The 17,109-nt window shown below is 32.9% G+C and overlaps 1 protein-coding gene across 1 annotated transcript; it reads right to left on the reverse strand.

The window, feature by feature from the left end:
* Window positions 1-2,773: 2,773 nt before the first annotated feature.
* On the reverse strand, window positions 2,774-14,359 carry LOC110022493. The gene is made up of 3 exons (XM_020721457.1): window positions 14,188-14,359; window positions 12,938-13,171; window positions 2,774-3,089 (listed from the first exon to the last, which is right to left on the reverse strand). Exons 1-3 carry the CDS (start codon window positions 14,203-14,205, stop codon window positions 3,036-3,038), a joined length of 306 nt encoding a protein of 101 aa, XP_020577116.1. The 5' UTR covers window positions 14,206-14,359; the 3' UTR covers window positions 2,774-3,035.
* Between the last annotated feature and the right edge of the window lie 2,750 nt (window positions 14,360-17,109).

The following is a 17,109-nucleotide window of genomic DNA, read 5'->3' on the forward strand; positions in this document are numbered from 1 at the left end:
TCTTTCCTTTTCACCACCATTACATAATCTAACCTCCTTTAAAAGCCCTACATCCTTATTTCCATCACTTCACCACATCCCAAGCCCATCATATTCAACCCCTAGTCCATCCCAAAACTCATAAGCTTCCCGCACTCAACCAAAACATAAACCATTCTAACCCTACTAATATCACTCAATCATTATTAAAAAGGAAACTTTCCCAAAGCCTCCTTCCACCCGAAACCATCTACAATTTTTTGTCCCATTCCATTGCATAATAATAATAATAATAAATCCCACTTCAAATCTCACTTCTCTTCACTATCGATTAGCATCAAATAAAAGCCTAGCAAGAATTGAACCCTATGAAAATAAAGAGTCATCTATAAGGGCACATTAAATTGGTAAGCTTGTTAAAAAAGGGTACATATCATTATTATTATGTTTTAATAGTGCAAGTTAACTCTTAAGTCCTTTTTACCTTTCCAAATTTCTTCATACATAAACATAGGGACATATAAATAGCACCTTAAATAAGACTTAGAGGATATTAAAAAAGAAATTTTCTCTTTATCAAGATGAAAGTTTAAATAATTTATTGACATTGAATTACAATTTTCTAGGAAGCAAATTATTTTTTTCTAAGACGGACTTGATTGAAGCATTTATTACAATGCCGCGCCACAACTACATTCTTCTAAATCACATTTATGTCAACTTTATGATTCTAATCTTCCGAATCTTCTGCAATTGCTCAAAATTCAACTGTGATAATGATATTCCAAATGATTACAAAAATCTTATGCATCTCCTCTTAGGTCCTAATACTACTATCAATTTTATAATGATATTTTGCATTTGCAATAAAACTTTAAGCAAGAAACTATTTCAGAAGAAGATAATATATTATGCAGATCAATTCTATTCCTCTAGAGCTTCAACTTTTTTTAGAAAAGTTCCTTTAAGGGAAAAGGAGGAGGGAATTAATAAAACACATAATCAAGACATTAATGAGAGAAATGAAAGAATGTAAAACAATGATGTGACTAAATGAATGACCACCTCTATAAGCTCATTAATATTATAATATGGTACTAACATGTTATCATATCATATTATTGTTTTGTAATGCTATATTTTAATACTATGAAAAGGCATAGTATTGGTGTAATGCAATTCATGTGTGTGGCATAAGTGATATATTTTATATTCATTGCAAAGGAGATCATAACATCTTACTTGTCCGGTCAACAAATCATCGTAAAAAATTTAAAACTAGTAATATAAATTCATATATAAAAAATAATAAACATTTAAACATGATTCCAACTATTCCAAAAAGGGCATTGAAGTTCAATAGTCATTTTTAAATTTGTAAACTTTAGATTCATAAAAGCTTCATCCACTTTTTTTGTATTCAAAGATGCATGCATAAAAGCTTCTTTTGGCCTATTCATGTTCGAAGTTATACATAAGCAAATAATAAATAACTAAATATAGGAGACTCTTCATATTTAAGATGTATACATGAAAATTAGGTTCATCCCTCATCAAAGAATAATGTTTATTCCCCAAGTCAAGGTTTTGAAGATAAAAAAATTGCCTTTTGGACAATATGAAGGATCTCCATCACCCTCAATATGCCTTTTGATTTATTTTAATGCTTAATGTATAAAAATGTTATATAAAATATTGTAAATGGATAATATAAGAACATTTCATCAAGGGATATAATTTAATATGTTTATATTTCTTTGAACTTAGCATGATAATAACTTTGTCTCTTCCATTGGCAATGTTGCATAGCAATCATTTAGTAGAACTGATTTTTGTTCACTCATTTATCTATTTATTTCAATATACAGTTAGGTATAGATTCCCTTATCTCCTCTACCAAACTTCCTCTTAACATCTTATATCCTTATTGAGAATGAATATTTGATATTAATAAACTTCATACAGATTATATAAATGAACTACCACGCAGGGGACATTCAGTGAATTTAATCACAAATACAAACACATCACATATACAATGTCTTAAACTCTGACCATTTTGGTTGACAAGCTAAGCCCTCACCCAATATGCTAAGGCGGCAAGCATAAGCTTCCAGTAATAATGAATGTAAGCTTATGAGAAATCTCATCATCAAGATTAAGTTCACAAAGCCATTTATCTCAAAAATTGAGTTTTGAACTCATTGATGTGAGAAAAGACTTGATAACATGACATTCCCATATTGAAAATTTAGGATGCTATAATTATTTAATGGTTGATGGAGCCTTCTCTAATGCAAAAAATCACCCATATGTATTTGCTACAACTTAAAATTTAAATTATTGATTTTGATATTTTCATCATGTATGCTCAAATCTAGAAGCTTTAATGTAAATTATTAAATATGAAAAACACAAAAAATAAGGCATGATAAAATGAAGACAAAGGATCAAACATGGTGGAGGGTCAAAAATTTATGTTATCAAATGAAATACAGCTACATTCACAACCACATATAAATAAAATATTTTACCAGACTTTAAAAAAACAAAGACTACAAAAAAAAAGAACCAGAGATTAAAAAATCACAAAATCTCTTCGTCTTAACTTTGCTGGAGCTTCACAGACATGCAGTCGAGCGAAATAAAATAAAATAAAATAAAAATCCAGAGAACAAATTTTTAAACAAGAATATTTTGTACAAGGCATGTTATATAATTAGTGTTTTCATTGCTTGATTAGAATCAGAAATAAGATAAATTTTCATGTACATAAAATATAAAATCTATCTACAACAACGAGATAAATAATAATAATAATATGCAAATCTAACAAGCAATCCAAACATTACATCTTTATAGAACGACACCGACAAACATCTCCAATCCTGCATTTCTTAATAACAAAACCTAATCCTAATCCAAGTAGTTTGCAATCACCATAACATTTGCTCGAGTAACAAAACGCAGGTGAAAGAAATTTGAAAAGGATGACTGAAGAGCTTCAAAGGCTCTCACCTCCACGTGGAGCATGATGTGCGGATGAAGCCATAGTTTCAGGCCCCCAAACAACGACAACAACTGAAATATCTGCTGCTTTTCTTCCTTTCCTGTCAAAGAAAACAGACCAAAAACAAGGACGAAAGAATCAGAATCAAAGATTTAAATCATAGCTTGGCGAGCTTAGCAAGGGTAGGCATAATAAATCGACAAGAATTCCCATTTCAAACTTGAGAGGGAAATTAACATACACACCACATAGTTCTTATTTATTTGCATATCTAACAGCTAAAGTTTATTATATATATATATATATATATATATATATATACATATATGACACTTATATGAGCTTTATGGTAAATATACAAGTAGAATTCCCATTTCAAACTTGAGAGGGAAATTAACATACACACCACATAGTTCTTATTTATTTGCATATCTAACAGCTAAAGTTTATTATATATATATATATATATAGATATATATATACATATATGACACTTAAATGAGCTTTATGGTAAATATCCAAGTATGAATTATACTCACAAAGGCAAGATTAGTATCTCCCAATTATGCTATGCTGATGATTTGATTATTTTTACTAATGCTCACAAAAGATCTATTATGAGACTATGGAAGCTTATTCAGATTTTTCAGGACTCTGGGTTTGGAATTTAACACTTCCAAATGTTCTTTCTATTGCTCTAAACATATTTCTGCTAGCAAAAAAAATTGGATTTTAGATACCACTAGTTGTGAGAAGGCCTCCCTTCCTTTGTCTTATTTGGGTTTTACTTTAAGCAAGGGCTTGAGGAGGAATGCTCTTTGCTTGAGTTTGTATGACAAAATTCATAAAAGAATTTTAAGTTGGGAGAATAAGTTCCTTTCTTTTGGTGGGAGAATTACTCTTTTAAAGAGTATTCTCACTTCTCTACCTCTCTATGTTTTACAGGTGATGAATATGCCTGTTGGGTTTGTTAAAATTGGGTTTGTAAAGAGGTTAGAAAAACTCTTTAATAAATTTCTTTGGGAAGGAAAAGGGAAATCTAATATTCATTGGAGTTGTTGGGAGAAACTTTGTAGGCCCCTTGACAAAGGTAGTCTTGGTTTTAGAAGCTTAGTTGATTCTATCAAGATCAACTATATGAAATTATGATATCTTTTCCGTTTAAACAATTCTCTATGGGCTGCTTTGTTAACTGCCAAGTATTGTAAAAGGCAGCATACTCTGGCAGCATCCTCTATCCATTTCTATCCATTTCTTATTGCAAATTTGATTCTTTTATTTAGCGTGAAATGTTGAAAGTGGCAAAGCTAACTGAGAACTTAATTTTTTGGGACATTGGTAAAGGAAATGTTTCTTTCTGGTATGATGATTGACTAGACAAAGGTCCTTTAGTGGACTTTTATGGGGGACCTCAAAACATTAACCTTACTGTCTCTAATTTTTGGAATCGATAATTGTTGGAATAGTGCTGATTTGATTTAGTTAGTTAATCCAATTGATGCTAAATTTATTTCATCTCTTCCTATTACTTGTGATAAAATTGATGTGCCGAAAATTAAGGGTGGCATTGAGGATTCTTATTCTAAAACGATTGTTAAATCTTGTCAAAGCTTTCAGGGGATTAATCTAAAGTGGAATTTGAATTGTTGGGTGAAGCCTTCTATTTCCTTCTTTGTGTGGCGTATTTTCCATAATTTTATTCCTACTAATGCTATTCTGAAATTGAAGGGGTCGAGGCTTCCTTCATGTTGTGTTTTATGCAATTCTAATGAAGAAAGTATTCTGCATTTATTTTGTAATTACAGTTTTACTCATCAGATTTGGGATCAGGTTACTACTAAACCCCATATCAATAGAAATTTGTTTCAGTTTAATCATTTTTTGGACATCTATAAAGACTGGAATCATCTGGGACATTCTTTTTTTAATAGTGTTCCTTCTATTATCATTTGGCTCATTTGGGTTACGAGAAACAATGTTAAATTCAACAATGAGCTGCCTAGTATTGCTAAAACTGTTAGTTTGATACTTAATTACTTAAAAAAGAGTCTTCTTCTTATTCATTCAAAATATTCCATTAATGGCAAGTTGTTTAGCGTTGACTGCAGATTGCTATTGTGCCGAAGCATAAGTACTATGTCTGAATTCATTGGTGTTGTCCTTTAGCGCCGTTTATTAAGATTAACACTGATGGGAGTTGGAATTCTAATTTTGCGGGTGTTGGTGGTGTTTGTAGAAATTCAATGGGGGTTATTATTTGTTGGTTTATGGCAGCTTCTTGCCTGTTTCTCCTTTGATTTCTGAGGCAGATGCAATTGTTTTTGGTCTCTTGGCGGCCAGAAAGTTCGGTTGGACTCACATTATTGTTGAAACTGACTCTCTTATACTTTGGAAAGTTTGCAGGTTTAAGGTGGAACATCATTAAAGTACTAGCCATCATGTTAAGCAGATTGAACAGTTATCAAGTAATTTGATTATACAGTTGTCATATATTAAGTGTGAAGGTAATATGGCTTTTAATTGAGCGTCTAAAGTTTGTGCTCGAAGGAATTCTACTGTTGTTTCTTTTGTTATGCCTCGTGCTCTTGGACATTGGCATTGTGAAATCTTGGACCTATGGTGATCAAAAACCTACTTGCCCATAAAGTAGAAGACATCGCCATAATCCTTAATGGAGAGCCAATTATCTAGGTGATGATAAATGTTTGCACCTAATTTTCATTTGCTTCAAATGGCTATCAAGCGTCCACATATATTAGTACATGCACTGTGAGATTCGTGTAGCAATAAACGACTAATGTTGTGTCAAACTTACAATCAACAAAACCATGGTAACAAAAATTTATGTAGCTCATGGACAATGCTAGTGCTTGCTTGAAACTATAGAGTGCTTCCTAGATAATGACGTGTCTGATTAAGAAAATTATTATCGATAAACCGCAATAATCGAGACATATCAACATCCTTATGAAAGTACAAAGTAAAAATACATTTTTTTATGCCGAGTTGACGACAAGACCATCCTTTGGAGGGCAAGATAAAAGATGATGTGAATAGTTGTTAGCTATATAATAATCCAAACAAATGTTTCTTGATATACAATGTCAGGGTGTTAATGAAAGCCTTTGAAAAAAAAAAAAAAACTTGTAGCTTTCAATATTTCCATCAGGATTGCACTAGATATGGAAGATAAATTTGTAACCAGCTAAAATTATTTAATAGGGAAGATAAACTAAGTTACCGAGTTTGATTTCAAAGCAAAGCCCTGAACTTGTCTAATATTGTCTGTCGCCATTCAAATTGATTGCTGCTTTTGTGACACGGGTAGGTTTGATGAGGTGAGGAGAGGACATATGAAGAGAGCATTTTGGTTTAGGTTTAGTTATATTGTTTTCGATGTGATTGTGCATGGGATGGTGAGGTGTGAAAAAAGTTGGGAGGTTTGTACTGATATGGCTAGTGGTGGAAGACGGGGGCAGACTTTGTGTACAAGATTGGGAGGAGAGAAATTGTGCAAAAGAGTTATTTTTTAAAATACCGGGTAAAGTAAGATTTGAAGAACTTAAAAAAGGAGTGGGTTGTAGGGAAAACTAAAATGTGGAGTTTGGATGCAAAATACTGTTTAGTAAGGAGAAATGCAATAAGTCTTCCATGCAGAGTTATGTCCAAATGAGGTGTGGTTAGCTAGCCATCTTTCTTGCTTTTATTAAAAGCATTCATGAGATTATGAGAAGATAGAGCAAATTGAGGTAGGAATTGTTGGAGGGTGTGGGCAAAAAAGTAATTATATTGAGAGAATATGTGGATTTCAAAATTTCATGTCTGCGGGGTGACATCTGTAGCATGTGGAGTAGGTGCGGTGGCTCAGATGACTTGATGAGTGGAAGAAGATAGCCAGGACAGAGAAGAGAGGGTTGGAATAATGGTTGTTTGAATCTTGGAAGGGAAAAATAACTTCAACAAGAGGTCACATGTCATAATGTAAATACTTTTTAGCGAAGAAGTCCTAAGATTTGTAAGAAAAATTTACCAAAATACATGTATAATGTGGAGTGAGACTTAAGTTCGTTAGAGACATAGTCAAAATCCATGCATAAAAAAAGTATCCAAAGATGCGAAGCTTGCTTTGGTTTAGTGGAGGGCCAAAAAACTATTCAAATGAGCACATAATAGATGATGGGATTTTAAGCATAAGATTGATCGAGTAGACAACAGTTTCAAGTGCATGCAGCCAGAAGGTAAGAGCCATGGAGTTGTAATGAAGAAGATATAGCTTGATTTAACAATGTGTCATGTTACTGCTTAGAAAATCAATAATGGTTGGGAGTATGAGTACTCTGCTAAGTTGAGAGATTCATGTTGGGCTAAAACTGTGCGCATGGCTTAGCATTCACAGCCATTATCGCTCTATAGGGTGAATGCGTACATGTCAAAAAACGTTTTACATGGCTTTGAATCGAACAAAAGTAATAAGTAAAATGATTGAAATAGATTACAAAATATTTGCAATTACCATGAGATTAAAGTTAAGTTCCATACATATGAGTAGACTAATTCTTACGGTGCACTACGAGATAGAGATGACTTTGAAAATGGACGTTTGTAATTCTTAGTCACATTTGCAGACATTACATAAAAAGTGAAGAATATAAAGTGGATGCCATGTCTAAACATTTTGTGAAAATTGAATGAGAAAAAGTTTTTTTAGATGGATTGTTTGCAATTAAATGATTCTGTTCTCTAAAAAAAGAAGGGAGAGAAAATCGCTTAATCATGCGATGCATTTCATAGTTTATAAACTCGGGTTGAATATATATAATAAGAAATTGATGTTGCAAAACAATAACACAAAACAATAATATATACATATATATATATATATATATACATATATATATATATATATCTGTGTGTCTGCGCGCGCGCGCTCGCGCTCGAATGACCTGGCTCATTGGTGTGGCCTCTGGCGCAAGTCCCTCAGGTCGGGGGTTCGAATCCCGTGGTGCGGACTCTTCGAGTCAAAAGCAAGCACACAAAGGTTTTCAACCCTTTGGGGGATCGATATTTGGTGTCCACTAAACCAAATGTCAATTCAAATTTATACACTCATCGCATGATTAAGCAAGGGTTCTCATATTACGGACGGATGCAGGTAAAGAAATTAGTCGATGAAACTAATATTATGATAGGATCTTAGAATATACTTTCTCTCAATGGTAAATTAATGGAATTAGTTGATATTATGATTCATAGAAAGATTAATATCTTATGTATTCAATAAATTAAATGGGTTGGAGATAAGGATAAGTAGATTGATAACTTAGGTTTTAAACTTTGGTATTCTGGTAAGTGTCGTACTAGAAATTGTGTATGTGTAATTATAGATAAGAGTTTGAAAGATAATGTTGTAAAAACTAATAGAATTGGAGATAGAATTATAGAGCTTAAGATTATCATTGATACTAAGGTTTTTAATATTATAAGTGTTTATGTTTCTTAAGTAGGTTTAGATAGAGGGTCTAAAGATAAATTCTGTAATAAATTCTGGAATGACTTAAAAGGCTTGATATAAATGATAGCCCTTGAAAAAAAAAAATTTATTCATGGTGGCTACGGTTTTAGAGTGACTAGTGAAGAAAATAGAGTTTTTTTAGACTTTGTTTTAACGTATGATTTTGTCATTACTAATATTTTATTCAAGAAAAGAGATAAGTATCTTATTACTTATAAGAATTGATCTAATAAAACACAAATTAATTCTTTTCTTATGAGAAAAAGAGATCGTCGAGATTTAAAGATCGTAAGATCATTCCAAGTGAGGATTTAAGTATCCAACATCGTTTTTTAGTTCTAGATTTTAAGATGAGAAGTTGTAAAATAAAGAATATTAAAACTCATCATCTTAAAATTAGATTGGGGAACCTAAAAGACACAAATAAAATTATTTTTATGAGTAAAATTCAAGATTTCAAAATTTGGGATATTCATAAAGAAGCAAATACTGTGTGGGAAAAATTAACAAACACTATTAAACAAGTAGCAAAAGATGTACTTGAAGAATCAAAAGAAAAAGTTTCTATAAATAAAAATAGTTACTGGTGGAATAATAATGTGCAAGAAAAGATAAAATATAAAAAATTATGTTATAAAAATTGGTTTAAATGTAAAAGTTTAGAGAACTGGGTTAAATATCAATTAACCCGCAGAAAGTCTAAAAGAACAATTTGCGATGCTAAAAATTATGCTTTTAATAATCATTATAATATATTAAATACTAAGAAGGGTGAAAAATATATGTATAAATTAACAAAACAAAGAGAAAATAAAAGTTAAGATTTAACTCAAGTAAAGTGTATTAAAGAAGAAAATTAATAAGTGTTTTTCTTATAAAAAGATATTCAACATAGGTGAGTGAGCTATTTTGATAAACTTTTTAATAAAGTTTATGAAAATACGATCGACCTTAATGATCTTGATATCATTAATAATAATAAAACGTTTCATTTTTACCGTTGCATTAGTGAAAAAGAAATTGATGAGGCTTTAAAGAAAACCACGGGTGAAAAGTCTATAAGGCCTAATGATATCCCAATTGAAGTGTGAAAATATTTAGGAGATTTGAGAGTTTATTGGCTTACTAAATTCTTTAATATTATTTTAAAAACAAAAAAATGCCTGAAGAGCGGAAGAAGAGTATTTTGGTCCCCATTTTTAAGAAGGGGATGCACAAGAGTGTGCAAATTATAAAGGAATTAAGTTGATGTGTCATAATTTAAAATTATGGGAGAGGGTAATTGTACATAGGTTAAGATGTATTATAAAGATTTCTCATAATCAATTTGAATTTATGTCGGGCAGGTCTACTACTTTGGAAGCTATACATTTATTGAGAGGTTAGATGGAGAAGTTCGGAGATAATAAGGAGATAATAAGGAGAATCTACAAGGAGAATCTACATTTGATTTTTATTGATTTAGAAAAAGCTTACGATAAGATTCCAAGAGATATCATTTGGAAAATTCTTGAGAAGAACTGTGTTGATATGACTTATATTCAAGTCATTAAAGATATATTTACTAGTGTTTTTACTTGTGTTCGAACTGAAGGAGGATTGACCAAATATTTTCCTATTTTTGTTGGATTACATCAGGGATCGGCTTTAAGCCCATTTCTTTTTGCTTTATTTATGGATGGTCTTACTGGACTTTTACAGGAGGATGTACCGTGGTGTTTGTTTTTTGTCGATGATATCCTTCTAGTGGACAAGACGAGAGAAAAAGCCTTGAAAAAACTTGAATAATGGTGGTCTACTGTGGAGTCTAAAGGCCTTCATTTGAGTAGAACTTAAATTGATTACATGGAATGTAATTTTAGTGGTAGTAGCTCTAGTGACAAAAGGGTAACTTTGGGTGATCAACTTATTAAAAGGTGTGAACGATTTATATATCTTGGCTTTATTGTTCAAATCGATGGTGATATAGATGGGGATGTTAATAGTAGAATTCAAGTTGGTTGGATGAAGTGGAGGAATGCTTTGGGCCTTTTGTGTGATAGAAAAGTATAGCTTAGACAGCTTAGACTGAAAGGGACTGAAAGGAAAATTTATAAGACGGTGGTGAGACCTGCAAAGCTCTATGGAGCTGAATGTTGGCTTTTAAAAGAGAAGCATAATACCAAGTTAAGTGTTGCTGAGATGAAAATGATTAAGTGGATGAATGATTTTGCACTTAAAGACAAAATGAGAAATAAATATATTCGTGATAGGGTTGGGGTAGCTCCTGCGACGGACAAAATTAGAAAAAGTCTTCTTAGATGGTTTGGTCACATTAAACGTCGACCATCTGATGATCTGATTAGGAGAGTAGATGTTTTAGATTTGACTTATGTTAAGAAAGACAGAGGTGGACCTAGGAAGACTTGGGCTTATTGTATAAAAAATGATCTTAATTTTTTAGAACTAAATGAAAATATGACACTAAATAGGACACAATTGAGAAAAATGATTCATGTAGCCGACCCCACGTAGTGGGATTAAGGCTTTGTTGTTGTTGTTGCTGCCGCATGATTAAGCGATCTTCTCTCCTTTCTTCTTTTAGAAAACAAAATCATTTAATTGCAAACAATAAGCATTGTTTTTAGTTGAACCTTGTATTAAGATTGCCCGTCCATAGATGCTTCATGCAGAAAGAATCATAAGAGAATTCAATAGAAACATCTATTGTACTAGCTTTTTTTTTTTTTTGGGCAGAATTAAGAAATTGATGTTGCATAACAATAACACAAAACATTAGATAACTCAATTTTTAAGGACAAATAGTAAAAAAGTGGAATCTGTGGAGTAATTTGGAGAATTGAGTTGTCACCAATAAAAATGCCATCATTGGTAATATATGGTGCATAGAGAGAAATTGTAAGGATCTAACGTGAAATGGTGTGAGCAATGGTATCAAGAAGCAAGATGTTATTAGAGGGGGTGGATGAGATAGCAAAATGAGCTTGTAGTGGACGGTAGGGATAGCCCGGGTTGGTTGGGAGAAATATCAGATATGGTGGAGAAAGGTGGTGTACCTTTTGTGAAATGGCCCTGTTGCTTGAATCATTGGCATTAACAAGATATGGATCAAGGTTGTAAGGAGATGGATTTGGGGAATGTTGATGCATGGGGTATGGAGTGAATGTTGGATAGTTGAGGGATGAAGGGGTAGTTATGTGGCATTATGGATAGGGAGATGATGGCTGGGCAGCGGGTAGCCAAGATCACTGTTGTGAGAATTGGATGGCTTATATATATGGCGTGCCTACGGACAAATAAAAATTTGTGTTCTGCAAGTTGGAAATGAGCTTTTCATACACCTCATCAAAAGTAATAAAACTTCTGCAAATTATCCTCAAGCAATCTTCTTGAAAAGTAATTAAAGGAATTAGATTCAGCGCAAGGGATCAAGATATGGCAATGACAATGAGCGTATCATATCAAATTAAAGGGTAGGCGAGAATTGTTATGGGTCTTATGGATGCAGATGAGATTTTGAAAATAGCTTTTAATGCATCCCTTGCTATGTGAATTACAATGAATGTATATGCATAATAGGCAACCCATCATAATAATTACAAATCAAATGAACTATTGCAATTCACAAAAATCAAGACATGAAAAAATGGAACCTATTATTCACAATAGTAATAAATTACAAACCTGGTATATAATTGACATAACTGATAATAGGAAATATCCCATCACTGTGAACTAAATCAAAAGAAGCAAACACCACAGAAAGTAATAGGCCTCAATTGGCATTGCTTATGTTTTTCGGCTTTTGTAATTGAAGCCTTAAAGAACTATTTTCTCAACCACAATCTTTCTTTTTTCTTTTTCAAAAGCAGCAACTCTGAAGAAAATTTTGAGAAAAATATCAGATAAGTAGCCAAATTTTCCATCCTAATATATCTTATTTTTATTTTAAAAGCATCAACTACATGAAGCCATAGCTTCTCCATAAGTAGCCCCCTATCTGCATGCAAAGCAAAAACTAGAAAACAGCTTTAGTCTTTTCAAGCAAAGAGTTGAACTTCAATAACACATATCGATATGAAATTCTAGGTCTAATCAGTTAAAGGGGAAATTAACAAAATAAACAATTCCCCTCCCTTGTTCAAGTGATAATCAGAGAATTCAAAAGTTTAGAAAATTCTAACTGTCTGACGTAACCAAACAATTAATTTATTCTGCATTAGTATTTTCAGAAAAATATCAATAATGCAAAACTGTAAAAAGAAAAAAACTTTTCCACAAAAATATGTGAAATCCGTGTAGCATAAATGTAGAATCTTTATTCATACCAACAAAAGAACTTTCTAAACAAGCTAAGTCTGGAACAGCCATAAGATTAATAGTCAAACAACATCTCAAAGAATATTAGGAGCAACAAGATGAAGCACAAGACTTACCACTGTGGATTTAACATGCTTCTGATGAAGAGGGAGAGTCTTCTTGAGAGCATCAACACTCTGGTCACCATTTACACCAGTACGATGTAGAAGCTCATCCTCATTCCCCAAGCTCACCCGACTCTTGTTCTGCCGCCTATTTTCTCGAATCTTAGTAAAATCAACCGAGTAGTCCGGTAGACCAACCTTCCCATCCCACTCGCCAAATGTGGGTATGGATAAACGTTCATTGCTCTGCCCCAGCCAGATCAGCATGACGACATTTCCCAATCAAAAGTAAAGCATGATCAATTTCATTTATTCAAAAAGAAATACAACTCAATGGTCAACCCAGGGAATCACTCAGCTTGCTAGAGCAGATGGAAGAATAAACCATTAAAGTAAAACAAAAATATATTTTTTATTCCATCAGCAACTAAAAAACTTAGTATCCGACTAGAATTATAATAATCCAATGAAAATATAACAGCTTCAATACTGCAATTTCCAAACTTTCATTTGGGGTCCTCTTTTCCAGGAAAACTCCATTTAAAAGAAGGAAATTTTAGGTGGTGAAAGCCTATTCGACTGTTAGAAGATAAAAACCACAGAGAAGTTTTCAATAACAAAGGCCTGCTTAGGGAAGAAGATCTAGCAATATTGGGATTTTCCACATGCGATTGACATATCGCACTTATGATAGATATTAGCACAACGGTGAAACTTCCATTTTAAGTCATCTTCATGGGTTATAGTTATCAGTTGAGAATATCAGATTACACGGAAAGATTTCATTTTAATGTTGAAAACATGAGAATTTGAAACTATATGAGAACAATAACCATAACAAAAAGCTCCAAGAAAATAAATGTTAGACCTGTAATGGTGGAAATTTGTTTGTAACACCCCATAAAAAGATCCTACAAAAACTATGATAAGTAAAAAAAAAAGAATTTTTTCAACTGAAGCAGCCGAGTATGACAGATACTAGAATCCGCTCAAGCTAAAACTGCAAAAGTTCAATTAAGATGCCAGATACAACACTCCATACCTCGGAGTACAAAAACACAAAAAGGGACGTTTGAGCCAAAATAGTGAATACCCTTGTACTCCAGATTGAACCGAAGGTTAATTCGGGCGCGGGGGGTGCTGCGTGAAAAGCACAAGATCGCAGATCAAGAACTCTGACTCATCAAACCTTTCGTTAAAACCTTCGATCTTAGTCACAGTAGCCGGATAAACGATATAGGAAGAAAAGGAAGAAAACTTACATCTTTGTGAACTTCCATTGGAAGATAAAAAGCAAATCTTGGAACTTCAATTCAAAAATCTCAGAGTATTTTGCTCTATGAAGTAAGGGAATAAGTAGAGTCGGGAATGCAAAGCGAGTAAACGAGGCGACTGCAGAAGGAAAAAGGAAAGCGAGCCAAGCTCATATGTACCTTTTATGGTCTATCTTCAAACTTTTTAATTATTTTTAAATGTAAGGGGTGTTCTAACGAATTGACACGTTCTCACTCAAATAAATTTGGTGCAGAGTTTTATTAAGATTCCATTTGCGATCACCGAAATATGGGGATGTGACAACCCCATGATCCCGGTCCAAGTTATAAATTTTGCTTCAGAAGGTCTTCTGAAATAGTCGGTGGTCAAAAGCTAATTTTAAGAAGTAAAAATTTCAAAAATAGTAATTTATTTATTTTTTGTTTTATATCGGTTAGCTTTAAAAAACAAAAATTGAAATTGACTAAATCTTTATGTATATATATTTGGATTTACTAGTCGGTGGTCAAAAGCTAATTTTAAAAAGTAAAAATTTTAAAAATAGTAATTTATTTAGTTTTTGTTTTATATCGGTTAGCTTTATAAAACAAAAATTGAAATTGACTAAATCTTTATGTATATATATTTGGATTTACGTTGATAAAATTGTGGCGTGAAATGAAGATTTCATTATATTAAAAGAAAATCAAAAGCCTGTTCAAAGCCCTTTCGTGTCATGATTGTGCCCTCAGTTCTCTCGCTACCCATGATTCTTTGTTGAAGCGCTGGCGGAGAAGCCATTTGAAGCCCTTTCACGGCCTCTCTAATATGCCCCACTTCTTCTCCATTCTACTCGCCAGCTGCCCATTTTCTCCGAGAAAGCACCTCCAAGCAACCAATGTTGATGCACCTCCGTCGAAGCACCGACCGTGAACCCGTCGTCTAAGTTGCCAGTTTCGCAGACCACCAAGCCTACAATTTCTTATCATTCCTGAGTATATTTTCCACATCACCACAAATGCCTCCTTTTTCCGAGAAATTGAAGTTTATTCAAACTATAAAAACAAAATCAATTAAGGAGAAAAATATGAGGGATTTTTATTCTTTGATCTTATATGAGAAAAGAAAATAATTTTTATTTTAAAATTTAGATTGCCTAAAAAATATTTTCCTTCTATTTTTTTTATTCTTTGCCCAACCTAAAAATATGTCAGAAATTGGAGAGTGTGGAGTCCCTATCTAGCAAAATAGGATCTTCTAGAAAAAAAAAAAGTCAATGATTTGCTGGCAGACGATCAACGAAATCTCTTGAAGAAAGAGATCGAAGTCCCCCGACCTACTAACAGCCGATCAACGAAATCTTCTGGAGAAAGAAAGTGTCACCGGTCAGCTAGAAGACGATCTACGGGAAATCCTAAAAATAAAAATTTGTCATCTGGCCCACTAACAGACAATCAACATAACGTTCTAGAAGAAAAAAGGTTTCACCTCCCCAGCTTACAAAGAATCAACAAGATCTTCTTTCGCGTTGTTATAAATATTCTAGAGGCGATTTACTGCATTGTAGCATTGATTACTGGAGAAAATTTCTTGCATTGTTGTCAAGCTTTCCAGAGATGATTTTTTGCACTGTTGCAGCACTTTTCAGGGGAGATTCACTACTTTGATGTAGTAATTTATAGAGAAGATTTTTTTGCATTGCAGTCATGTTTTCTGAAGAAACTTTTTTGTGTTGTTATAAGAAATTTATGGGTGAGCTCTTCTGCACTATTGTAGTGATTTCTGTATGAGTTTTTTCTCATTGCGGTCTGGAGAGGATTTTTCACATAGTTTTCATGCTTTATGGGGGAGGTTTCCTTTCATGTGGTGATTTTTTGTAGGAGATATTTCACGTTTTGGTCATATTTTTCAAAGTGGATTTTCCATGCTCCTAAGAAGTTGTTATCTGGAGAGTTTTGTCTCCTTGAAAAACAACAAAAACAACATAAGTTTGAGGAGGCGATGCGACACCATTTGGAGATGAGTTGCCTCTTTTCTTTGGGAGTGTGAATGATCGAGTTGGTAGGGGTTTGCGAACACAAGAAGGTGAATAACTCCAATGTCATAGACATATTATAATTGGGATGTCAGTTAGCAAAGTGTATGGATGAGTAATCCTCCATGACAATTTTTCTCTCCCAACAACATTGGAATTAATAGATACTCAATAAGAATAGAAAAAAATGTGAGTTGATCTCTATTCGAGCATGGCGATTTGTAGGCTTTTAAGAGAGAATATTGACCATGACGAGGAGAATATAAAGTCGTTATCCTTAAGGACATATCATTAATTCAGAAGCCAAACAATCTTCCCTCTGTCCGAAAAGCAGAGAAGTCAAAGGTAACTTGTGAGAGTGTACTTCTGATGATGAGGAAAATGTTGAAAGTAGATTAACATTATTTTTTTTTGCTTTTTATTGCATCTAATCGATGATTTGTTGTATGATTCAGACTGATGTAATTGTTGATTGATAGTATGTTTGACTGCACATCTTTATTTTGCTTAATATATTAAAAATTTTGATATCATTTTTGGAATTGTTTTTGCCTTTTCTTCTTAGTTGTGATTGCCTCGTCTCCTGGGTGTTACAAGATAATTTTGCCCAAATTCTAAGTCGATACCCCCCAATTTTTGGGCTTTCACTTGGAATGTTTAAATTTTCCTAGTTCATTCAGTCATATCGCATTCACCAGACAATTGTAGCATGCAGTAGAAGAAGAATGTTATAAAAATAGTAGGATTAAATAGTTATATTTCATGGAAGATGAAACACCTGTTATAAGTTGCATGACTAGAGATATTTAACAATGTTAACCTATATTGGAACATAGATGAAAGGAGAATATATTATGGATGTAAGACCGATTATAGGTTGTATAGTCGTAGATAC

Source organism: Phalaenopsis equestris, unplaced genomic scaffold (genome assembly GCF_001263595.1).
Source record: "Phalaenopsis equestris unplaced genomic scaffold, ASM126359v1 Scaffold000192, whole genome shotgun sequence".
Classification (NCBI taxonomy): domain Eukaryota; kingdom Viridiplantae; phylum Streptophyta; class Magnoliopsida; order Asparagales; family Orchidaceae; genus Phalaenopsis; species Phalaenopsis equestris.

Coding starts and splice junctions, on each gene's coding strand:
- LOC110022493 (XM_020721457.1), bottom strand. Junction 3,090..12,937: donor AGCATGTTAAATCCACAGTG/GTAAGTCTTGTG, acceptor TTTCTTTGACAG/GAAAGGAAGAAAAGCAGCAG.